The following is a 26,479-nucleotide window of genomic DNA, read 5'->3' on the forward strand; positions in this document are numbered from 1 at the left end:
TTCTTGCTATTGAGGGAGTGCAGCGTAGGTTCACAAGGTTAATTCCCGGGATGGCGGGACTGTCATGTGCTGAGAGAATGGAGCGGCTGGGCTTATACACTCTGGAGTTTAGAAGGATGAGAGGATATCTCATTGAAACATATAAGATTGCTAAAGGCTTGCACACACTAGACGCAGGAAACATGTTCCCGATGTTGGGGGAGTCCAGAACCAGGGGGCACAGTTTAAGAATAAGGAGTAAGCCATTTAGAACGGAGACGAGGAAACACTTTTTCACACAGAGAGTTGTGAGTCTGTGGAATTCTCTGCCTCAGAGGGCGGTGGAGGCCGGTTCTCTGGATGCTTTCAAGAGAGAGCTAGATAGGGCTCTTAATGATAGCGGAGTCAGGGGATATCGGGAGAAGGCAGGAACGGGGTACTGATTGTGGATGATCAGCCACGATCACATTGAATGGCGGTGCTGGCTCAAAGGGCCGAATGGCCTACTCCTCCTGCACCTATTTTCTATGTTTCTATGTTTCATCATAAACCAGCATCTGCAGTTGGAGTCACAGAGTGATACAGCGTGGAAACAGGCCCTTCAGCCCAACTTGCCCGTGCCGACCAACATGTCCCAGTTACACTGGTCCCACCTGCCTGCGTTTGGCCCATATCCCTCTAAACCTGTCCGATCCGTGTACCTGCCCACATGTTTCTTACAGGATGTGCGTTTCTGCGTCTTGTCTGAGTCTCGCAGCGCGGTGGGGGGGGGGGGGGGGGGCAGGTGGGGGGGGGGTGCAGGGTTGCCCCCTCACACCATGGAGGTGACTGCGGGCTCTGGCTTTAGACGTTCCACGATGTCCTCCCTCTCCATCCGCGCCAGGGCCTTGCAGAGCAGGTCCACGGTGGCGTCCGACCGAGCCGACCAGTCGGAGAGCAAGGTGTGCGGCGGATCCTCGCCGCGGCCGATGGTGGCCACACGCTCCTCCTCGTAGCCCAGCAGGTGCGCCAGGCTACGCCAATCGCCGCGCACCGTCCCGCCAGCCTGCCCGACCAGCAGGCGTTCAATCTCCTGCCGCTTCTGCACCGGCAACTTGCTGTAGAGGCCGGGGTCAATGCGGGCAGCTGGGGGCAGCGAGAGAAACAAGAAGACAACGTCAGCTCAGAGACCGCGGTATCAACATTGACTTCTGGAGGAGCAGCACCTCATATTCCGCTCGGGTAGTTTACACCCCAGCGGTACGAACATTGACTTCTCCAATTTCAGGTAGTCCCTGCTTTCTCCCTCCTTCCCCTCCCATTCCCAGCTCTCCCACAGCCCACTGTCTCCACCTCATCCTTCCTTCTTCCCGCACCCCCCACCCCACCCTCACATCAGCAAAGATGCTAAAGTGAGCAAGATTGATCACTCGACAAAACAGACGTAGTACGGCCATGGGCAGATTCATGGGTCATTTTCGGCCCCATTTCCGTAACTTGCTCACGTCTCCGCACCATAGATCCCGTAGCGGAGCAAAGATACTAGTGCGGAGACGGAAGCCGGTTACGGAAACATCCTCGTAAAAATAAAAGTTCTTTGGTAAAAATCTTCTTCTCATTTTCAGAATTATAATTGATTAACACAAACTGTTCCCCCGCAACGTTGATTACACTGCGAGTCCGGTCGGGTCGGGTCGGGTTACGGAAATGGATGAAAAAAAGGCCCACGTTCCGCTCCGTTGCGTACTACACGTCAGGCCATTGCATTTAGCAGGAGTGGTCTATCTTGCTCCGCTATAGGATCTTTGCACATCAGTCTGAAGAAGGGTCTCGACCCTATTCCTTCGCTCCAATGATGCTGCCTCACCCGCTGAGTTTCTCCAGCATTTTTGGCTACAGTCAGCTCAGACTTGCTCACCCCACTGAAGGCCGGGCACTATCACACTGGGAACCTTTATTTACTTTAGTTACGTTGAGTTTTTAGTTTAGTTTACATTGGTTTAGTTAAGTTTAGTTGAGTTTAGGTCATAAGGTCTTAAGTGATAGGAGCAGAATTAGGCCATTCGGCCCATCAAGTCTACTCCGCCATTCAATCATGGCTGTTCTATCTCTCCCTCCTAACCCCATTCTCCTGCCTTCTCCCCGTAACCCCTGACACCCGTACTAATCAAGAATCTATCTATCTCTGCCTTAAAAATATCCACTGACTTGGCCTCCACAGCCGTCTGTGGCAAAGAATTCCACAGATTCACCACCCTCTGACCAAAGAAATTCCTCCTCATCTCCTTCCTAAAAGAACGTCCTTTAATTCTGAGGCTGTGACCTCTAGTCCTAGACTCTCCCACTAGTGGAAACATCCTCTCCACATCCACTCTATCCAAGCCTTTCACTATTCTGTACTTTTCAATGAGGTCCCCCCTCATTTTTCTAAACTCCAGCGAGTACAGGCCCAGTGCCGACAAACGCTCATCATAGGTTAACCCGCTCATTCCTGGGATCGTTCTCGTAAACCTCCTCTGGACCCTCCCCAGAGCCAGCACATCCTTCCTCAGATATGGGGCCCAAAATAGCTCACATTATTCCAAATGCGGCCTGATCATATAGTCCCACATAGGAGATTAGTGGGCAAAATTAGGGCACATGGTATTGGGGGTAGAGTGCTGACATGGATAGAGAAGTGGTTGGCAGACAGGAAACAAAGAGTAGGGATTAACGGGTGCCTTTCAGAATGGCAGGCAGTGACTAGTGGGGTACCGCAAGGCTCGGTGCTGGGACCGCAGCTATTTACAATATACATCAATGATTTGATGAAGAGATTCAAAGTAACATTAGCAAATTTACAGATGACTCAAAGCTGGGTGGCAGTGTGACATGTTCCCGATGTTGGGGGAGTCCAGAACCAGGGGCCACAGTTTAAGAATAAGGAGTAAGCAATTTAGAACGGAGACAAGGAAACACTTTTTCACACAGAGAGTTGTGAGTCTGTGGAATTCTCTGCCTCAAAGGGCGGTGGAGGCAGGTTCTCTGGATACTTTCAAGAGAGTTAGATAGGGCTCTTAAAGATAGCGGAGTCAGGGGATATGGGGAGAAGGCAGGAACGGGGTACTGATTGGGGATGATCAGCCATGATCACATTGAATGGCGGTGCTGGCTCGAAGGGCCGAATGGCCTACTCCTGCACCTATTGTCTATAATGGGGTCGGTTAGGAGGGAGAGATAGCTCAGCCATGATTGAATGGCACAGTAGACTCGAGGGGCCGAATGACCTACTCCTGCACCTATTGTCTATTGTCAACGTTACCGGAGCCAATTCCCCTGCAAACCTGAGCGTGGGAGGAACGGGGAAAACCCATGCGGGTCACGGAGAGAACGTACAGACCCGGTAACGGGCAGCGTCCGGGAGAGGCGAGGATGGAAGCGGGTGCTACGGTGAGGAGGCAGCAGCTCTACCCGCTGCGCTGGTGCGGACGTACCTTTGGCCATCTGCGGCTCGTGGAGGCTGTGGGTGTCAACAAACACCCCGCTGTCACTGTGGAGCTTCTCCCCTTCACCTCCTCCGTCCAGCTCGCCCGCCCGAGCCTTGGCCAGTTGCTGCTTCTGCTTGCAGGTGCTCCAGCTGCACACACCAAGGGATACAAGGTCACAATTAGGCCATTCGGCCCATCAAGTCAAGAATTTCAAATCAAAGCAAGAATTTCATTGTCCTATCTGGGACACATGACAATAAACTCTCTTGAATCTTGACGTCTACTGCGCCATTCATTCATCGTTGAGCCATCTCTCCCTCCTAACCAAACCCATTATAGACAATAGACAATAGGTACAGTAGGCCATTCGGTCCTTCGAGCCAGCACCGCCATTCAATGTGATCATGGCTGATCATCCACAATCAGTAGGTAGACAAAAGTGCTGGAGAAACTCAGCGGGTGCAGCAGCATCTATGGAGCGAAGGAAATAGGCAACGTTTCGTCCCGAAACGTTGCCTATTTCCTTCGCTCCATAGATGCTGCTGCACCCGCTGAGTTTCTCCAGCACTTTTGTCTACCTTCGATTTTCCAGCATCTGCAGTTCCTTCTTAATCCACAATCAGTACCCTGTTCCTGCCTTCTCCCCATATCCCCTGACACTCCACTATCTTTAAGAGCCCTATCTAGCTCTCTCTTGAAAGCATCCAGAGAACGTGCCTCCACCAGAGAATTCCACAGACTCACCACTCTCTGTGTGAAAAAGTCTCCGTTCTAAATGGCTTACCCCTTATTCTTAAACTGTGGCCCCTGGTTCTGGACTCCCTCAACATCGGGAACATGTTTCCTGCCTCTAGTGTGTCCAAACCCTTAATAATCTTATATGTTTCAATAAGATTCCCTCTCATCCTTCTAAACTCCAGAGTGTACAAGCCCAGCCGCTCCATTCTCTCAGCATATGACAGTCCCGCAATTCTCCTGACTTCTCCCCATAACCCCCGACACCCGTACTAATCGGGAGTCTTACAGGTTCAGGTTTATTACAGTCAGGTTTGCCTCTCTCTCCATCCCTCCCCCATCCTTGTTCTCCGACCCGTCCGATTGCCCCCCTGATTAAATTTTTCCCTCGGACTATCCTTGATCGGACTTTGCTGGCTTTACCTTGCACTAAACGTTATTCCCTTATCATGTATCTATCTATACACTGTGAATGGCTCGATTGTAATCATGTATTGTCTTTCCGCTGACTGGTTAGCTCGCAACAAAAGCTTCTCACCGTACCTCGGTACACGTGACAATAAACTAAACTGAACTGATAAGTTACTTTGCACACCTCGTTGTCACCTTCCCCTCAGCTATCAATGATCTATTCTGCATCTCCCTTGGCCTTTGTCCCCTTTTGGATAATTTTGGAGGTCTCAGATGGGCAGGGACCAGGATAAATACAGGATGTCCAATATTACCTCCGTCCTGGATCTGATCTCTTGTTTTCACACCTTACCCTTCCATATCTCTCCTTAAAATGATAAAAGGACTGGACAAGCTTTTGATGAGAGGGATAGACAGAGTTGATGTGGACAAGCTTTTCCCTTTGAGAATAGGGAAGGTTCAAACAAGACGACATGACTTCAGAATTAAGGGACAGAAGTTTAGGGGTAACATGAGGGGGAACTTCTTTACTCAGAGAGTGGTAGCAGTGTGGAATGAGCTTCCAGTGGAAGTGGTGGCGGCAGGTTCGTTGGTATCATTTAAAAATAAATTGGATAGGCATATGGATGGGAAGGGAATGGAGGGTTATGGTATGAGTGCAGGCAGGTGGGACTAAGGGAAAAAAGTTGTTCGGCACGGACCTGTAGGGCCGAGATGGCCTGTTTCCGTGCTGTAATTGTTATATGGTTATAAGCTAGATGCAGGAAAAATGTTCCCAATGTTGGGCGAGTCCAGAACCAGGGGCCACAGTCTTAGAATAAAGGGGAGGTCATTTAAGACAGGTTAGAAAAAACTTTTTCACCCAGAGAGTTGAGAATTTGTGGAATTCCCTGCCACAGAGGGCAGTGGAGGCCCAGTCACTGGATGGATTTAAGAGAGAGTTAGATAGAGCACCAGGGGCTAGTGGAGTCAAGGGGCTAGTGTTATCAGTCTGTGGCATTCTCTGCCTCGGTGGAGGCGGGTTCTCTGGATGCTTTCAAGAGAGAGCTAGATAGGGCTCTTAAAGATAGCGGAGTCAGGGGATATGGGGAGAAGGCAGGAACGGGGTACTGATTGGGGATGATCAGCCATGATCACATTGAATGGCGGTGCTGGCTCGAAGGGCCGAATGGCCTACTCCTGCACTTATTATTTATTGTCTATTGATATGGGGAGAAGGCAGGCACGGGTTATTGATTGGGGACGATCAGCCATGATCACAATGAATGGCGGTGCTGGCTCGAAGGGCCGAATGGCCTACTCCTGCACCTATTGTCTATGTTTCTATGTTTCCCTCTCCCCTGACTCTCAGTCTGAAGAAGGGTCTCGACCCGAAACGTCACCAATTCCTTCTCTCCAGAGACGCTGCCTGACCCGCTGAGTTACTCCAGCATTTTGTGTCTATCTTCGGTGTAAACCAGCATCTGCAGTTCCTTCCTGCACATGTCACATATATCAGGGTAGCACAGTGGTAGAGCTGCTGCCTTACAGCGCCAGAGACCCGGGTTCCCCAGAGACAAGAAGGAGAGGACGGAGGTTTAAGGTGAGAGGGGCAAGGGGGGGTAATCTGTCCACACAGGGGGCGGTGGGTCTGTGGAACGAGCTGCCAGAGGAGGTAGCTGAGGCAGGGACTGTAATAGCATTGAAAAGACACTTGGACAGGTACATGGATAGCAAAGGCTTAGAGGGGTATTAGTTGAACGTGGGCAATTGGGACCAGTTTAGATGGGGCATCTTGGCCAGCATGGATGAGATGGGCCAAATGGACTGTTTCTGTGATTTGGAGGAATATGGGCCAAAAGTGGGCAGGTGGGACTAGCGTAGACGGGGCATGTGGGCCAGCATGGACGAGTTGGGCCGAAGGGCGAGTTTCCAGGCTCATAAATGATAGGAGCAGAATTAGGCCATTCGGCCCATCAAGTCTAACCCACCATTCAATCATGGCTGATCTATCTCTCCCTGCTAGCCCCATTCTCCTGCCTTCTCCCCATAACCCCTGACACCCGTACTAATCAAGAATCTATCTATCTCTGCCTTAAAAATATCCACTGACTTGGCCTCCACAGCCTTCTGTGGGAAAGAATTCCACAGATTCACCACCCTCTGACTAAAGAAATCCCTCCTCATCTCCTTCCTCAAGGAACGTCCATTAATTCTGAGGCTGTGACCTCTAGTCCTAGGCTCTCCCACCAGTGGGAACATCCTATCCACATCCACTGTATCCAAGCCTTTCACTATTCGTTAAGTTAAAAATATTGGATGTAATAGATGAGGTTAGAGAAGGGGTGTGTGTGTGGGGGGGGTGTGGGAGTGTGGGGGAGTGGGTGTGAGTGTGGCAGTGTGTGGGAGTGTGTGGGAGTGTGTGTGTGTGTGTGTGTGTGTGTGTGTGTGTGTGTGTGTGTGTGTGTGTGTGTGTGTGTGTGTGGGGGGGGGGGGGGGGGTGTGTGGGGGGGTAGTGTGTGTGCATGTGTGAGTATGTGTATGTGTGAGTGGGGTGGGTGTGAGAGTCTGTGCATGTGTATGTAAGAGTGTGCATGTAAGTGTGTGTGTGTATGCATGTGTGTGTGTGTGCGTGAGAGTGTGCGTGTAAGTGTGCGTGAGTGTGCATGTGCGTGTAAGTGTGTGTGTGCATGAGTGTGCGTATAAGAATGTGTGTGAGAGTGTGTGAGAATGTTTATGAGAATATGTGGGTGATAAGGTGTGTGTAAGGTTTAGGCAGACTTTGCGTGCGTGCGTGAGCGTGTGCGTGAGCGTGTGTGTGAGCGCGTGTGTGAGCGCGTGTGTGAGCGCGCGTGTGTGTGTGTGAGCGCGTGTGTGTGAGCGTGTGAGTGTGTGAGCGTGAGTGTGAGCGGGTGTGTGAGCGTGAGTGTGAGCGCGTGTGTGAGCGTGTGTGTGCGCGTGAGCGTGTGTGTGCGCGTGTGTGTGCGCGAGCGTGTGCGTGTGAGCGTGTGTGTGTGTGTATGTGTGAGCGTGTGTGTGTGAGCGGTGTGGGGAGCGTAGGTGTTGGGTGTGGGGGAGCGGGAGGGTGGATGACGTGTGGTGTGGGGAGCGTGTGTGTGAGACGGGGTGTGTGAGCGGGGGTAGGGAGACGGGTGTGGAGCCGGGGTTGTGGAGCGTGTGTGTGTGAGCGTGGTGTGGTGGACTGTGTGTGGGGGGTGGTGGTGTGTGTGAGCGTTATCTGTGTGTTGTGAGGGTGGTGTGCTGAGCGGTGTGTGCTGTGAGTGGTGTGTGTGAGCGTTAGTGTGTGGGAGCGTGTGTGGTGTGTGCGTGTGTGTGTGTGTGAGTGTGTGTGTGTGAGGTGGAGGGTGTGTGTGGGTGTGTGTGTGAGCGTGTGTGTGTGAGCGTGTGTGTGTGTGAGCGTGTGTGTGTGAGTGTGTGTGTGTGTGAGCGTGTGTGTGAGTGATAGGGTGACGTGGCCTCCACAGACGTCTGTGTCAATGAATCCCTGTGATTTACCCACCTCTGACTGATGAGAAATTCCCCCTCATCTCTTTCCTTCAATCCTGAGGCTGTGCCCTCTGATCCTAGACTCTCCCCCTGGTGGAAACTTCCTCTCCACATCCACTCTATCCAGGCCCCCCAGTATTGGGTGGATCCCACAGCTTCAGGGAGCGGGGGGGGGAGGGCGGAGGGTCTTTGATGGAGAGAGCGGGGATGGGATATTCACCATTTGACAGTCACGTAGATGACCAGCCCGACGATGATGGCGGCCAGCAGGGAGCAGTAGACGGGGATGATGTCACGGCCCGTGTCATAGTCGGTGAAGTTCACCGCCCCCATGGCCGTGCTGTACGGGGGCTCCACCGTGCCGGGGAAAGTGACGCCCTCCGCTCTCCGCACCAGCGACGCATTCTTGTCTGCAGCAGAAAACAAAACACCAGCTTAGTTCCATCGGCGTTACATTAATAGACAATAGACAATAGGTGCAGGAGTAGGCCATTCGGCCCTTCCAGCCAGCACCGCCATTCAATGTGATCATGGCTGATCATCCCCAATCAGTACCCCGTTCCTGCCTTCTCCCCATATCCCCTGACTCCTCTATCTTTAAGAGCCCTATCTAGCTCTCTCTTGAAAGCATCCAGAGAACCGGCCTCCACTGAGGCAGAGAATTCCACAGATTCACAACATTCTGTGAGAAAAAGTGTTTCCTCATCTCCGTTCTAAATGGCTTACTCCTCATTCTTAAACTGTGTGGCCCCTGGTCCTGGACGCCCCCAACATCGGGAACATGTTTCCTGCCTCTAGCGTGTCCAAACCCTTAACAATCTTTAAGTTTAGCTTACTTTAGTTCAGAAATGGCGCAGCGCGGTGACAGGCCGCTGAGTCCGCGCCGACCAGCGATCCCCGCACACTAACACTATCCCACACACGCTAGGGACAATTTACAATTTTACCAAGCCAATTAACCTACAAACCTGCACGTCTTTGGAGTGTGCGGGGAAATCGTAGATCTCGGAGAAAACCCACGCAGGTCACGGGGAGAACGTGCAAACTCCGTCCAGACAGCGCCCGTGGTCGGGATCGAACCCTCATCTCTGGTAGATGTGGCAGCACAATGGCGTAGCAGTAGACTCGCTGCCTCATAGCACCGGTGACCCGGGTTCGATCCTGACTACGGGTGCTTTCTGTACGGAGTTTGTACATTCTCCCCACGCGACCTGCGTGGGTTTCCTCCCACACTACAAAGATGTGCAGGTTTGTAGGGTAATTGGTTTGGTAAAATTGTAAATTGTCCCTAGTGTGTGTAGGATAGTCCATAAACTCATAAGTGATAGGAGCAGAATTAGGCCATTCGGCCCATCAAGTCTACTCCGCCATTCAATCATGGCTGATCTATCTCTCCCTCCTAGCCCCATTCTCCTGCCTTCTCCCCATAACCCCTGACACCCGCATTAATCAAGAGTCAATTTCCTCCTTAAAACAAATCCATTGACTTGGCCTCCACTGTCATCTGTGGCAATGAAGTCCACAGATTCACAACCCGAGATGCTGCCTTACAGCGTCAGAGACTCCGGTTCGATCCTGACTAGGGGTGCTGTGTGTGCGGGGTTTGCTCGTTCTCCCGGCAACCCACATGGGTTTTCTCCGGGCGCTCCAGTTTTCTCCCACACTGCAAAAGTCGTGCGGGATTTTCCGTTAATTGCCCCTCTGTAAATTGCCCCCTAGTGTGTAGGGAGTGGATGAGAAAGTGGGATATAGCACAGAATTGGCGTGGTCTCAGTGGGGCCGAAGGGCCTGTTTCCACGCTGTATCTCTAAACTAAACAAAACATTTGGTTACGTGACTTCAAATGTCACCATCATCTTACACCATTCTGGAGCTTCGCAGTCATTGGCGTGACCAAGCGCAGGCTCGGCGATCGTTTCGCTGAACACCTCCGCTCAGTCCGCCTAGACCTACCTGATCTCCCAGTTGCCAAACACTTTAACTCCCCCTCCCACACTGACCTCTCAGTCCTGGGCCTCCTCCACTGTCAGGGTGAGGCCCAGCGCAAGCAGCACCTCATGGTAGCTTGCGCCCCAGCGGTATGAACATTAACGTCTCAAACTTCAAGTAACCTTTACTTTCCCTCTCTCTCCGTCCCTCCCCCACCCTAGTCCTCCGACTAGTTTCAATATTACTGACTGTATGTGTCGTTGTCACCTTCCCCTCAGCTCACAATAGACAACAGGTGCAGGAGTAGGCCATTCGGCCCTTCGAGCCAGCACCGCCATTCAATGTGATCATGGCTGATCATCCCCAATCAGTACCTCGTTCCTGCCTTCTCCCCATATCCCCTGACTCCGCTATCTTTAAGAGCCCTATCTAGCTCTCTCTTGAAAGCATCCAAAGAACCTGCCTCCACCACCCTCTGAGGCAGAGAATTCCACAGACTCACCACTCTCTGTGAGAAAAAGTGTTTCCTCGTCTCCGTTCTAAATGGCTTACCCCTTATTCTTAAACTGTGGCCCCTGGTTCTGGACTCCCCCAACATCGGGAACATGTTTCCTGCCTCTAGCGTGTCCAAACCCACAATAATCTTATATGTTTCAACCATTCTACATTTCCTGTTTACGAAGGAACTGCAGATGCTGGAAAAATCGAAGGTAGACAAAAATGCTGGAGAAACTCAGCGGGTGAGGCAGCATCTATGGAGCGAAGGAATAGGTGACGTTTCGGCTGAGTTTCTCCAGCATTTTTGTCTACCATTAACTCTGTGGTCTTTATGTGAACAAGGAATTTCACTGCCCCCTCGACAAAAGACCAATCTGTCACCCCTGTCTGAAGCTGCCTCAGACTATTTACAGCTGCAAGCAAGCTGTGTGTTGATATCTTTAGTGTGAGCACAGTGGGGAGGGTGGGAGCAGCTGTGGGGGTCCCGTCTCTCTGATACCCATTTCCAACATGGACACTGTGTGTGTCTCCTGCGTCCTCCAGCCTGCGTCCCCCCCCGATCACCCCAGCACACTGCGCAAGGCAGGAGATGAGTAGCATCACAGAAACATCGCTGTGTTCTGTCTCTCTCCCTCACACAGTCCCCTAATTTGAGGAAGGACATTCTTGCCATTGAGGGAGCCCAGCGTAGGTTCACCAGGTTAATTCCCGGGATGGCGGGACTGTCATACGCTGAGAGAATGGAGCTGCTGGGCTTGTACACTCTGGAGTTTAGAAGGATGAGAGGGTATCTTATTGAAACATATAAGATTGTTAAGGGTTTGGACACGCTAGAGGCAGGAAACATGTTCCCGATGTTGGGGGAGTCCAGAACCAGTTGAAAAATCTTCACGAGTCTTCACGAGCTTGCCGCGTTTTCCGAGTACCTGCCGTTAGCGTTACGAGCCGCTAAGAGACGTCCCCGAGCTCCGACGTACCCGCTACGTACATTCTACTTGCTTACCACGAGTTTGATTTTTTTTTAAACTCGGGAGAGCTCTTGAATTACCTCGTACAGTGGGACAGCCCCTTAACTCATCCAGGACAGTCACAATTCTGGAGATAGACACAAGGTGTAGGGGGCGTTCCTCTGTGTGCAGCCATGTCAGCAGCGCGTCAGTTTTTCCAGCTTTTTTTTTTATTTTTTAGTATGTTTTAAAGTGTGTATTTTGTGTTTCTTTGTGTGTTTTGTGTGGGGGGTGGTGTGGGGGGGTAAGGGGGAAACCGCTTCGGTCGCCTCCTCCATGGAGAGGCGACTTTTTCCAGGTCGCCTCCCCCCGTGGCCTAACATCAAGGATCGACGCGGCCTTTCCCGGAGACACGCCCGGGGCTTAAGCGGCGGGCGCAGCGTGGACTCTCGGCGTGGAGCGGGCGACCCTCGCTGGGGCTCGCTGGAGGGGAGCGCTCCGTTTCGCTGGCCCGGGGCAGCCGGCAGCCTGAAGTCGCGGCCTGAAGTCGCGGCCTGAAGTCGCGGTCTGCAGAGCTCCAGCTGGTGCGGCGTCTACAGCCCGGGATCCCTCGTGGGGGACCCGGGGGAAGAAGAAGCCATCACTGCCGGCCCGCGGCCAACTTCTACCGCGGGGCCGGCATGGACTTACCATCACCCCTGGAGGGGAGCTTCGACTGCCGGCCCTGCAGTCTACGGTGCTTCTGGCTGCGGCGGGGACTTTAAATCTCGACCGCCAGCCTGCGGCCTACAACAATCTAAAGCCGTGGTCTCCGGTGAGGAAGAGCCGATCCTGGACTGACTGGACTCTGGTCCTGTACACAGGGGGGAAATGGAGGAGGACTGGCCAAATTTTTGTGCCTTCCACCACAGTGATGAATGCTGTGGTGGATGTTTGTGTTACAGTTTTATTGTGTGTTCTTTATTATTGTACTGCTGCTGACAACCCAAATTTCCACCAACCCTGGTTGTGTGGCAATAAATTATATCTATCTATCTATCTATCTATCTAAGGTGCTGGATTAACTCAGCGGCTCAGACAGCATCTCTGTAGAAAAGGAATGGGTGACGTTTTGGGTCTGAGGAAGGGTCTCGACCCGAAACCTTACCTATTTCTTCTCTCCAGAGATGCTGTCTGACCCGCAGAGTTACTCCAGCTTTTTGTCTCTATCTTCGGTTTAGACCAGCCTCTGCCGTTCCTTCCTACACGTTACAATTCTGGCATCTGTGTGACGATGTGGGGAGCTGAACAAATCCACCCTGTCCCCAAATATCAGAACTATCCCAGTTCTGTGCATTACAGCCCAGTCTAGCCTAGGTACAATGCTTCTGCTCCAACCTAGATCCAATACAACAGAACGCAACACAAGAACAGGCCCTTCGGCCCACAATGTGGCCAGTACAGTGAGCCGCAGCCTTCACAGCGCAAGAGTCCCGGGTTCGATCCTCACCTCGGGTGCTGTCTGTGTGGAGTTTGTATGTTCTACCCGTGACCGCGTGGGTTTCCAACGGGTTTCCTCCCGCCTCCCAATTTCAGGTAGTCCTTGCTTTCTCCCTCCTTCCCCTCCCCATCCCAGCTCTCCCACAGCCCACTGTCTCCGCCTCTTCCTTTCTTCTTCCCTCCCCCCCCCCACACATCAGTCTGAAGAAGGGTCTCGACCCGAAACGTCGCCTATTCCTTCGCTCCATAGATGCTGCCTCACCCGCTGAGTTTCTCCAGCATTTTTGTCTACCTCTACAATCATGTATAGTCGTTCCACTGACTAGATAGCACGTAACAAAAATATATTTTCCCTGCACCTCGGTACACGTATCATTAAGCTAAACTAAAATATATATAGTTCTCAGCATTGTAGCATCACAGTTTAATTTATTGTCACATGTACCAAGGTACGGCGAAAACCTTTTGTCCGCGCGCTTTTCAGTCAAAGAAAAATAATATTATATATGATTACAATCGAGAGTTGCAAAGACAAAGTCCAATGTCTCTAATGGGATGGATATGTCCATAAGTGATAGGAGCAGAATTAGGCCATTTGGCCCATCAAGTCTACTCCACCATTCAATCATGGCTGATCTATCTCTCCCTCTCAACCCCATTCTCCTGCCTTCTCCCCATAACCCCCGACACCCGTACTAATCAAGAATCTATCTCAGACTTAAAAATGTCCATTGACTTGGCCTCCGCAGCCCCCTGTGGAAAATAATTCCACAGAGTCACCACCCTCTGACTAAATAAATTCCCCCTCGTCTCCTTCCTAAAGGAACGTCCTTTAATTCTGCGGCTGTGGCAGAGGGCGGTGGAGGCCGGTTCTCTGGATGCTTTCAAGAGAGAGCTAGATAGGGCTCTTAAAAATAGCAGAGTCAGGGGGAGAAGGCAGGAACGGGGTACTGATTAGGGATGATCAGCCATGATCACATTGAATGGCTGACTGCCTCTGGTCCTCGACTCTCCCACTAGTAGAAACATTCTCTCCACATCCACTCTATCCAGGCCTTTCACTGTTCGGTGAGTATCAATGAGGTCACCCCCTCATCATTCTAAACTCCAGCGAGTACTGGCCCAGCGAATCGGTCATAACTTAACCTTGGCACGCTTGCATCATCTCATGGAAAGCTAAGGAATGAACAATAAATGCTGGTCGTGGTAAAGACACCACAGACTAAAAACTAATCAAAAGTGTAAATTGCAGAGATTAGCAGCGGACCAGCTGGGAGAATCAATATGGGAGGGAATAAAGGTTTGTACTTTAACCACTAATTACAGGCAGGCCTAGATTAGGTTGGGGTATTAAATGGATGAAGTTCTAACGCTGAATCCCAAAGTGATTCCAAATCACTGATCTCGACCCGAAACGTCACCCGTTCCTTCTCTCCAGAGATGCTGCCTGTCCCGCTGAGTTACTCCAGCATTTTGGGGGTTTCCAGAACCAGGGGGCCACACAGTTTAAGAATAAGGGGCAAGCCATTTAGAACGGAGACGAGGAAACACTTTTTCACACAGGGAGTTGTGAGTCTGTGGAATTCTCTGCCTCGGTGGAGGCAGGTTCTCTGGATGCTTTCAAGAGAGAGGTAGATAGGGCTCTTAAAGATAGCGGAGTCAGGGGATATGGGGAGAAGGCAGGAACGGGGTACTGATTGGGGATGATCAGCCACGATCACATTGAATGGCGGTGCTGGCTCGAAGGGCTGAATGGCCTACTCCTGCACCTATTGTCTATTGTCATTTTGTGTCTCTCTTCGGGGTGAACCACCTTGTCCACACAGTGGCTAAAGACTGAGAATGTTAGGCAGGTAACTGTTCTACACCCAGCAGCAGCTGCAACAAAACTGTGTGTCTGATGTAGGTGCTGCTCTACAGAAAAAATACAAACTGCTGGAGTATTTCTCCGCAGGTCAGGCAGCATCTCTGGAGGACATGGTTAGGTGACATTTTGGGTCAGGAGTCTGAAGAAGGGTCCTGAACCGAAACGCCATCTTCCCACGTCCTCCAGAGAGGTTTGTTGACCCACTGTGTTACTCCAGCTCCTTGTGTGTGTGTCTGATATTCAATAGACAATAGACAATAGGTGCAGGAGTAGGCCATTCGGCCCTTCCAGCCAGCGCCGCCATTCAATGTGATCATGGCTGATCATCCACAATCAGTACCCCGTTCCTGCCTTCTCCCCACATCCCCTGACTCCGCTATCTTTAAGAGCCCTATCTAGCTCTCTCTTGAAAGCATCCAGAGAACCTGCCTCCACCCTCTGAGGCAGAGAATTCCACAGACTCACCACTCTCTGTGAGAAAAAGTGTTTCCTCGTCTCCGTTCTAAATGGCTTACCCCTTATTCTTAAACTGTGTGGCCCCTGGTTCTGGATTGCATGGTGGAGTAGGCTAGATGGGCCGAATAGACATAGACATAGAAAATAGGTGCAGGAGGAGGCCATTCGGCCCTTCAAGCCAGCGCCGCCATTCATTGTGATCATGGCTGATCGTCCCCTATCTATAACCCGTGCCTGCCTTCTCCCCATATCCCTTGATCCCACCAGCCCCTAGAGCTCTATCAAACTCTCTCTTAAATCTATCCAGTGACTTGGCCTCCACTGCCCTCTGTGGCAGGGAATTCCACAAATTCACAACTAATTCTCCTCCTCTGTCTAATGGTCTACGCAGCCCAGAAGCTCATGATGCCCCCAGCATGGTACCCGACTACATCAAATCAAGGAAGAAGTCAACATCAATGGTGGCGAAGTGGAAATGGCCGACAGCTTCAAGTTCCTTGGAGTTAATATTACCAATGATCTGTCGTGGAGCGACCACATTGATGGGGCAGTCGAGAAGCCACACCAACGTCTCGACTTCCTCATTCGACATGCCTCCAATAAATGCCCCCTGTCCCACTTAGGAAACCTGAACGGAAACCTCTGGAGACTTTGTGCCCCACCCAAGGTTTCCGTGCGGTTCCCGGAGGTTGCAGGTGGTTGCCGGAGGTTGCAGGTGGTGGAAGCAGGTAGGGAGACTGACAAAAACCTCCGGGAACCGCACGGAAACCTTGGGTGGGGCGCAAAGTCTCCAGAGGTTTCCGTTCAGGTTTCCTAAGTGGGCAAACCCCTATGGATGCACCCATATCCTTCGGATGAGACGGAGCTTCTTCCCACAGGCCGTCAGGACTGTAAACTCTGATCTCACCAGGAACTCATTTACTGTTGTATTTAAAACAAAATGTAAATACTGGTTCAGTTCTGTTCTGGTGTTTTGTACAATCCCGCAGGCATTGCCACTTTCATTTCACTGTACATCTTGTATGTGTGTATGTGACAAATAAACTCGACTTGGCCATAGAAAGCATACCGTGGTTTCATTAGTTCATTAAGTGATAGGAGTAGAATTGGAGTAGAATTAGGCCATTCGGCCCATCTAGTCTACTCCGCCATTCAATCGTGGCTGATCTATCTCTCCCTCCTAGCCCCATTCTCCTGTCTTCTCCCCATAACCCGACACCCGTACTGATCACAAATCTATCTATCTCTGCCTTAAAAAATGTCCATAGACTTGGCCTCCACAGCCGTCTGTGGCAAAGAATTCCACAGATTCACCACCCTGTTTGGGATCGGCTCTGCTCAAGGTCGCAAGAAATTCCAGAGTTGTGGATGTAGCCCGGTCTATCACAAGGGCCAGACTCCCCGACCATCGACTCCATCGACACTTCACGCTGCCCCGGAGAGCAGCCGGCATATTCCAAGACTTGTCCCTGTCCCACCCCGGTCATTCCTTCTTCTCCCCGCTCCCGGCTGGCAACACCACCAGACTCAGGAACAGCTTCTTCCCCTCTGTTATCAGGCTTCTGAACGGCCCTTCCATAAGCTAGATACTGTCCGATTCACCTCTACCCCATTGACAATAGACAATAGACAATAGGTGCATGAGGAGGCCATTTGGCCCTTCGAGCTTGCACCGCCATTCAATGTGATCATGGCTGATCATCCACAATCAGTACCCCGTTCCTGCCTTCTCCCCATATCCCCTGCCTCCGCTATTTTTAAAAGCCCTATCTAACTCTCTCTTGAAAGCATCCAGAGAACCAGCCTCCACCGCCCTCTGAGGCAGAGAATTCCACAGACTCACCACTCTCTGTGAGAAAAAGTGTTTCCTCGTCTCCGTTCTAATTGCGGACATTGGTCTTTGTCTCTGGATCATTTGCTCTTCCCCTTTGCTCTACCTATTGTACTTGAGTTTGACTCGATTATTATTTATGTACGTTATTTTCTGATCCTTCTCCGTGGATTGTCACCTTGTCGTGGTGGAGAAGCTTGTGTGGACCTGAGATCCTGAGAGCGATGCCGTCTGGAGCTATGCTCCTGGTAGGGCCACCCATGGCGGTAAGGTCGAGGGGGGAGGTCCCTGACAAAGAACAATCCAACCAAGACCTCAACGGCGGAGGACGATGGCTGACCTTAGTGGAGCGTCACAACGGCTGGGAAGGCGGATGAAGGCTGCGGCAGAAAAGGGTCTCCGGTCGTCTTGGACTCCATGCCACTGGATCCTGCCTTGACCTCAATACCTCCAAAACAAAGGAGTTGGTTGTTGACTTCCGTACAGGTCCTTCCATCACCCCCACTCTGTTACTCAACAACCAGCCAATAGAAAGGGTCAAGTCACACAGACACCTTGGGACAATAATTGATCACAAACTCACCTTCCAACTAAACAGTGAAACTATCTTTTCTAAGTGTCAGCAGCACCTCTTTTTCCTGAGGAAACTCCGCAGATTTCAGGTTCACCAGTCAGTCCTGACAGCTTTTTACAAACATTTCATTGAATCAGTAATAACTTTCGATATGACAGCCTGGTTTGGGTCACTATCCAACATCCATCGCAACCCACTCAACAAAATCATATCAATGAGCAGTAAAATAATCAGTATTTACAACAGAAGGACTAAACTAAAAGGAACACAAATAGCCTGAGACACCACTCACTCACTGCACAGCCAATAGAGTCTTCTAACCTCAGGCCAGAGATCCAGGTCACTCACACTCAGGACTAAGAGAGCCATGTCGAGTCTAGTGCCTACGTCCATTAGACTCATGAATAGTTGATCTATTGATTTATTCATGTATTCATATATACATTTTCAACATTCTTTTAATGATTTTATTGCCTATTCTTCATGCATTGTGCTTTGCAAGTTTTACCTACTGACCACTGTGGGACTGCTGGTATGTGATGTGTATGGTATATTGTGTTGTGTTGTTGGGTACACGAACTGTACACGCACTGATGTGTTGCACAAATGAAGTTCCACGCACTGATGTGTTGCACAAATGAAGTTCCTAACGGATAAATAAACTTCATTGAATTGAATTGAATCTGTCAAGGACCGTGTGTGTGGTGGCTGTCTGTGCACCAGTCTCCCCACGTTAAACAAAGTCACGCACAGGCGTCCACCAACCCTGGAGCCACCCTTGGTCAGCCACGACCGAAGGGGGCCTAAGAAAGATGATCATCTGATCTGTTTGTTGAACATGCGAAACAAACCCTATTCACAGTACCTCAGTAAACGTGGCAATAAGAGAACTAAAGGTTTAGGGTCATTACCACCATGTGTAACGAGGTACAGGGGAAAGCTTTCTTTCACACTGTCCAATTAGATCAGATAACACTATACATAGATACAACACAGTACAATAGGTGGAGCAAAGGGGAAGATACAGGGAGCAGGATATAGTTCTCAGCAATGTAGCGCACCAGTTCCACAGACAAAGTCCAATGTCCACAATGGGGTAGAGGTGAATCGGACAGCACCCTAGCTTATGGAAGGGCCGTTCAGAAGCCTGATAACAGAGGGGAAGAAGCTGTTCCTGAGTCTGGTGGTGCGCGCTTTCAAGCTCCTGTATCAACCTTCTGAATGTTGTATTCGGCAGGGCAGTACTCTGCATATCGCCAACTTGGGACAATTTTACATTTTTATCCAGCCAATTAAACAAGCCAATTAACCTACAAACCTGTACGTCTTTGGAGTGTGGGAGGAAATCGAAGATCTCGGAGAAAACCCACGCAGGCCACGGGGAGAACGTACAAACTCCGTACAGACAGCGCCCGTAGTCGGGATCGAACCCGGGTCTCTGGCGCTGCATTTTGCTGTAAGGCAGCAACTCCACCACAGCGCCACTGTGACTGCCCTGGGAGAACGGGAGAACAGCACAAGAACAGGCCATTCGGCCCACAATGCCCCTGCCGAACACGGTGCCAAGGTAAACTGATCACCTCTCCCCGCACGTGATCCCGTACATGAAGCTAATCTAAACCACCATAAAGGGGGGGGGTCATGGTGGCGCAGCGGTAGAGTTGCTGCCATGCAGCGCCAGAGACCCGGTTCGATCCCGACTACGGGTGCTGTCTGTACGGAGTTTGCACGTTCTCCCCGTGACCTGTGTGGGTTTTCTCCGAGATCTTCCCACACTCCAAAGACGTGCAGGTTTGTAGGTTAATTGGCTTGGTGTAAATGTGAAAATTGTCCCCTAGTGGGTGTAGGATAGTGTTAGTGTGCGGGGATCACAGGTCAGCATGGGCCCAGTAGGCCGAAGGGCCTGTTTCCACACTGTATCTCTAAACTACACTAAACTTTTCTGAAGTACACCAGGGCATTGGCGATACATACAGGCCGTTCCATTGAAAACCAAGTCCTGGGAATAATTATCTCACTAGGAGGGAAGCTCCAATTGTTTATCCCGAAAGCGAGATGACTCCATCTTGGCATGCTGCCTTGATTCAGTAACTATGCAGCTCATCAAAGCCCAGCGCTGTCTAAGCTCTGGCTCGAAGGTGGGTTCCATCTGTGCTGCTTAGAGGAGGTGGAGTTGTTCCTGGCCCCAGGGCCAGAAGGTGATCCCCTCTCCCCTACCTTCCCCTTCCCCCCCAGTCCCCCCCCCCCCCCCCACCTCGTCACCTCCCCCATCCCCCCCTTCCAGCCTCTGCCGACCAAAGCTGGTTTTCATTCAGCCTTGTCCCACGAGGCGCTGAGCCATTCCGAGCAGAAGCCGCCCAGGTTTGGCATCTCACTCCGAATCCCATCAGCCGCTCAATTTTACCGATTAATCGACAAACCCGCACGTCTTTGGAGCGTGTGACGAAACTGCGCGATATACAAGCCCTTCGGCCCACTGGTCCACGCTGGCCAGCGATCACCCATTTACCCTCGACCCGAAACGTCGCCCATTAAGTCTGAAGAAGGGCCTCGAGCCGAAACGGTCGCCCATTCCTTCTCTCCATAGATGCTGCCTCACCCGCTGAGTTACTCCAGCATTTTGTGTCTACCTTCGATTTAAACCAGCATCTGCAGTTCTTTCTCACACTAGATCTATGTCAGAAGGAACTGCAGCCGCTGGTTTAAACCGAAGATAAGACACAAAAATGCTGGAGTAACCCAGCGGGTCAGGCAGCATCTCTGGAGAGAAGGAATGGGTGACGTTTCGGGTCGAGACCCTTCTTGGTCACGAATTTCTTCTATCCAGAGATGCTGCCTGTCCCGCTGAGTTACTCCAGCATTTTGTGTCTCCACTAGATCTGTGTTATCCCACTTTCTCACCCACTCCCTACACAATAGGGGGCAAATATCACAGAGGGCCAATTAACATACAAACCCACACGTTCAGTCTAGTTTATTGTCACGTGTACCGAGGTACAGTGAAAAGATTTTTGTTGCTTGCTATCCAGTCAACGGAAAGACAATACGCGATTACAATCGATCCATTTACAGTGTATAGATACATGATAAGTGAATAACGTTTAGTGCAAGGTAAAGCCCGATCAAGGATAGTCCGAGGGTCACCAATGAGGTAGATAGTAGTTCAGGACCGCTCTCTGGTTGTGGTGGGATGGTTCAGTTGCCTGATAACAGCTGGGAATAGACAATATACAATAGGTGCAGGAGTAGGCCATTTAGCCCTTCAAGCCAGCACCGCCATTCAATGTGATCATGGCTGATCATCCCCAATCAGTACCCCGTTCCTGCCTTCTCCCCATATCCCCTGACTCCGCTATCTTTAAGAGCTCTGTCTAACTCTCTTGAAAGTATCCAGAGAACCGGTCTCCAGAGAACCGGCCTCTGAGGCAGAGAATTCCACAGACTCACAACTCTCTGTGTGAAAAATTGTTTCCTCGTCTACGTTCTAAATGGCTTACCCCTTATTCTTAAACTGTGGCCCCTGGTTCTGGACTCCCCCAACATCGGGAACATGTTTCCTGCCTCTAGCGTGTCCAAACCCTTAATAATCTTATATGTTTCAATGAGATCCCCCTCATCCTTCTAAACTCCAGAGTGTACAAGCTCTGTTCTAAATGGCTTACTCCTTATTCTTAAAAGTCTTTGGGATGTGGGCAGAAACGGGAGCACCCGGGCGAAAGCCGCGCAGGTGACGGGGAGAACGTACTAACTCCGTACAGAGAGCACCCGTAGTCAGGATCGAACCCGGGTCTCTGGCGTTGTGAGGCAGCAACTCTACCGCTGCACCACCATGATGCCCCTAAACAACTGTCGAACAAGAACATCAGAAAATCAAACCCAGCACCGGAATACAGAACATGGGACTGGAATGCAAAGTAGAGCTCGATGCCGTTAATCTGATTAGGTGATAGGAGCAGAATTAAGCCATTCGGCCCATCAAGTCCACTCCGCCATTCAATCACGGCTGATCTATCTCTCCCTCCTCACCCCATTCTCCTGCCTTCTCCCCATAACCCCGACACCCGTACTAATCAAGAATCCATCTATCTCTTGCCTTAAAAATATCCACTGACTTGGCCTCTACAGCCTTGTGAAGGCCCTCATTGACTTGTCCCTCTGAGAAAGTCACTAAGGGATCTCTCGTATTCACACCTTACCCTTCCATATCTCTCGTTTCCCGCTCCCCAGACTCTCAGTCTGAAGAAGGGTCTCGATCCGAAACGTCACCCATTCCTTCTCTCCAGAGATGCTGCCTGTCCCGCCGAGTTACTCCGGCTTTTTGTGTCTATAAAGGGATGACTGTTCATCCACTGATAAAGAGTTTATATGCAGTTGTGTTTATGGTCAATCATGAACTAATCACATTAGTGTGGGACACAAAAAGCTGGAGTAACTCAGCGGGTCAGGCAGCATCTGTGGAGAACATGGATAGGTGACGTTTCACAGAGTGCTGGAGTAACTCAGTGGGTCAGGCAGCATCTGTGGAGAACATGGATAGGTGACGTTTCACAGAGTGCTGGAGTAACTCAGTGGGTCAGGCAGCATCTGTGGAGAAAAGGAATGGGTGACGTTTCGAGTCGAGACCCTTCTTCAGCCTGAGAGTCGGGAAAGGGAAACGAGAGATACAGACGGTGATGCAGAGATATAGAACAAATAAAAGATATGCAAAAAAGTGGCAATGATAATGGAAAGAGGCCATTGTTATCTGTGATCTAGGTGAAAACAAGTTACAGACAATGAGACTGAACAAGACGACTTTGAAGCTGGAACACCTTGTTACACAAGAGTAGATGGAGAGAGAGAGGGGATGCAAGGGTAACTTGAAATTAGAGAAATCAAACCTCTTACCACTGCCCAAGTGAAATATGAGGTGCTGTTCCTCCAATTTTACAACCCTGTGGTATGAATATTAATCGCCATCTATATCTCTCGTTTCTCTTTCCCCTGACTCTCACTCTGAAGAAGGGTCTCGAACAGAAACGTCACCTGTTCCTTCTCCCCGCAGACGCTGCCTGTCCCGCTGAGTTACTCCAGCTTCTTGTGGCTATGTTCGGTGGCGCAGCGGTAGAGTTGCTGCCTTAAGGTGCGCTGACAGAACTCTGGCGTTCTTTCCCACGCGAGGACGTGGGACCGGTTTGATATAGATGGAGTCATACAGCTGTGAAACTGCCCACATGCCCACCCTGCCCCGCGCCGACCAAGATGCCTCACCCCAAAGATCAATGGATCTTTGTTGGTAGATAAAAACGCTGGAGAAACTCAGCGGGTGAGACAGCATCTATGGAGCGAAGGAATAGGTGACGTTTCGGGTCAGTCTGAAGAAGGCATGTATTTTTGCTCTTACCATTGATAGTTATAAACATTTAAACGTATATATTTGCAGTGTTTCAAACCCGTTGAATTCGTTAAGTGTGAAGTAGTCAACACCGCTGATCTTCTACCTGCATGGTCTGTTGCAGGACCTTGTTCCTGGCAGAGTCGCCTGATTCACAAGGCCTTCGAGCCCAGACACGGGATGTAGTTTCTGAAGCTGCTTTACAAGGCGCTGGTCAGATGGCATTTGGAGCATTGCGAGCAGTCATGGGGCCCAACTCTGCACCAGAGACCCGGGTTCGATCCTGAACACAGGTGCTGCCTTTCAGATAGGGCTCTTAAAGATAGCGGAGTCAGTGGATGTGGGGAGAAGGCAGGAACGGGGTACTGATTGGGGATGATGAGCCATGATCACATTGAATGGTGGTGCTGGCTCGAAGGGCCAAATGGCCTACTCCTGCACCTATTGCCTATTGCCTCTGTAGTCAGAGGGTGGTGAATCTGTGGAACTCATTGCCGCAGACGGCTGTGGAGGCCACGTCAGTGGATATTTTCAAGGCAGAGATAGATAGATTCTTGATTAGTGCGGGTGTCAGGGGTTATGGGGAGAAGGCAGGAGAATGGGGTTAGGAAGGAGAGATGGATCAGCCACGATTGAATGACAGAGTGGACTTGATGGGCCGAATGGTCTAATTCTACTCCTATCACCTACTCACATACGGCATCGAGCCCTCGCTCTACTTTGCATTCCAGTCCCGTTCTGTATTCCCATGCTGGGTTTGATATTCCGATGTTCGTGTTCGACAGTTGTTTAGGGGCATCATGGTGGCTCAGCGGTAGAGTTGCTGCCTCACAGCGCCAGGACCCGGGATCGATCCTGACTACGGGTGCTGGATGTATGGAGTTTATACGCTCTCCCCGTCACCTGCGCGGGTTTCGTCAGGGTGCTCCCGTTTCCGCCCACATCCCAGAGACTTTTAAGAATAAGGGGTACGCCATTTAGAACGGAGACGAGGAAACACTTTTTCACACAGAGAGTTGTGAGTCTGTGGAATTCTCTGCCTCAGAGGGCGGTGGAGGCCGGTTCTCTGGATACTTTCAAGAGAGTTAAGGGCCTGTCAAACGAGCATGCAACTCCATGCGGCAAGCGCGACCTAACGTGGTCGCTTGAGCCGTACGGCCTCGCGGGGCCGGTCCCACTTCGATCGCCGGAGCCGTATGGAGTTGTGCGGAGCTGGTCCCGACATCGCGCGGGGCTCCGAATAACTGACATTGTCCAAAAATTCCGCCGGACCGCAGCCGCCTCAACACCGTACGTAGCGTCTTGACGCCGTACGTCACGCGCTAACTTCCCGCGGACTTCGCTCGAACTTCACGTCACTCACTGGACCTCCGCGTGGCCCCCGCTTCCGGTTTGGTCGCGCTTGCCGCTTGCAGGTTGCATGCTCGTGGGACAGGCCCTTTAGACAGAGCTCTTAAAGACAGCGGAGTCAAGGGATATGGGGAGAAGGCAGGAACGGGGTACTGATTGAGGATGATCAGCCATGATCACATTGAATGGCGGTGCTGGCTCGAAGGGCCGAATGGCCTACTCCTGCACCTATTGTCTATTGTCTATTCCCAACTGAATCATCCTACCACAACCAGAGAGCAGTCCTGAACTACTACCTACCTCATTGGAGACCCTCGGACTATCCTTGATCGAGCTTTGCCTTGCACTAAACGTTATTCACTTATCATGTATCTATACACTGTAAATGGATCGATTGTAATAATGTATTGTCTTTCCGCTGACTGGATAGCGCGCAACAAAAGCTTTTCACTGTACCTCGGTACACGTGACAATAAACTAGACTGAACGTGTGGGTTTGGATGTTAATTGGCCCTCTGTGATATTTGCCCCCTGGTGTGTAGGGAGTGGATAAGAAAGTGGGAAAGATAGACTCAAAAAGCTGGAGTAACTCAGCGGGATCAGGCAGCATCTCTGGAGAGAAGGATTGGGTGACCAAGAAGGGTCTCGACCAGAAACGTCACCCATTCCTTCTCTCCAGAGATGCTGCCTGACCCGCTGAGTCACTCCAGCATGTTGTGGTTTTCAAATGCGTAGGAAGGAACTGCAGATGCTGGTTCACACCGACGAAAGACACAAAATGCTGGAGTAACTCAGCGGGACGGGCAGCATCTCCGGAGAGAAGGAGTTGGGGTTACTGAACATCCCCGCGGACTAGGCATAAGCTCAGGGGCGACCGCACTTTGCGGTTGCAGCTCCTAGACTGTGGAACAGCTTCCCTCTTCCCATTAGAACTGCCCCCTCCATCGACTCCTTTAAGTCTAGACTTAAAACTCATCTTTACTCTCAAGCCTTTATAACCATATAACCATATAACAATTACAGCACGGAAACAGGCCATCTCGGCCCTACAAGTCCGTGCCTAACAACTTTTTTCCCTTAGTCCCACCTGCCTGCACTCATACCATAACCCTCCATTCCCTTCTCATCCATATGCCTATCCAATTTATTTTTAAATGATACCAACGAACCTGCCTCCACCACTTCCACTGGAAGCTCATTCCACACCGCTACCACTCTCTGAGTAAAGAAGTTCCCCCTCATGTTACCCCTAAACTTCTGTCCCTTAATTCTCAAGTCATGTCCTCTTGTTTGAATCTTCCCTACTCTCAGTGGGAAAAGCTTGTCCACATCAACTCTGTCTATCCCTCTCATCATTTTAAAGACCTCTATCAAGTCCCCCCTTAACCTTCTGCGCTCCAGAGAATAAAGACCTAACTTATTCAACCTTTCTCTGTAACTTAGTTGTTGAAACCCAGGCAACATTCTAGTAAATCTCCTCTGTACTCTCTCTATTTTGTTGACATCCTTCCTATAATTGGGCGACCAAAATTGTACACCATACTTCAGATTTGGTCTCACCAATGCCTTGTACAATTTTAACATTACATCCCAGCTTCTATACTCAATGCTCTGATTTATAAAGGCTAGCATACCAAAAGCTTTCTTTACCACCCTATCTATATGAGATTCCACCTTCAAGGAACTATGCACGGTTATTCCCAGATCCCTCTGTTCAACCGTATTCTTCAATTCCCTACCATTTACCATGTACGTCCTATTTTGATTTGTCCTGCCAAGGTGTAGCACCTCACATTTATCAGCATTAAACTCCATCTGCCATCTTTCAGCCCATTCTTCCAAATGGCCTAAATCACTCTGTAGACTTTGGAAATCCTCTTCATTATCCACAACACCCCCTATCTTGGTATCATCTGCATACTTATTAATCCAATTTACCACACCTTCATCCAGATTATTGATGTACATGACAAACAACAAAGGACCCAACACAGATCCCTGAGGCACCCCACTAGTCACCTGCCTCCAACCCGACAAACAGCCATCCACCATTACCCTCTGGCTTCTCCCATTTCTTGACGTCCTCTGAGGGAGGGCTATATGTATGTATTTATGTA

General features: G+C 50.6%; 1 protein-coding gene across 1 annotated transcript in view; it reads right to left on the reverse strand.

The window, feature by feature from the left end:
• Positions 1-571: 571 nt before the first annotated feature.
• LOC116972517 (tumor necrosis factor receptor superfamily member 16-like) overlaps positions 572-26,479 on the reverse strand; it is a 31,936-nt gene continuing 6,028 nt past the window's right edge. The window contains exons 2-4 of the mRNA XM_033020299.1: positions 8,278-8,467; positions 3,432-3,574; positions 572-1,104 (exon numbers count right to left, since the gene is read on the reverse strand). Of these exons, the coding sequence (XP_032876190.1) occupies positions 791-1,104; positions 3,432-3,574; positions 8,278-8,467 (647 nt within the window). The 3' untranslated portion in view covers positions 572-790. The remainder of the gene's footprint in view (positions 1,105-3,431; positions 3,575-8,277; positions 8,468-26,479) is intronic.

The sequence above is a fragment of the Amblyraja radiata genome, chromosome 4, assembly GCF_010909765.2.
Source record: "Amblyraja radiata isolate CabotCenter1 chromosome 4, sAmbRad1.1.pri, whole genome shotgun sequence".
Classification (NCBI taxonomy): Eukaryota; Metazoa; Chordata; class Chondrichthyes; order Rajiformes; family Rajidae; genus Amblyraja; species Amblyraja radiata.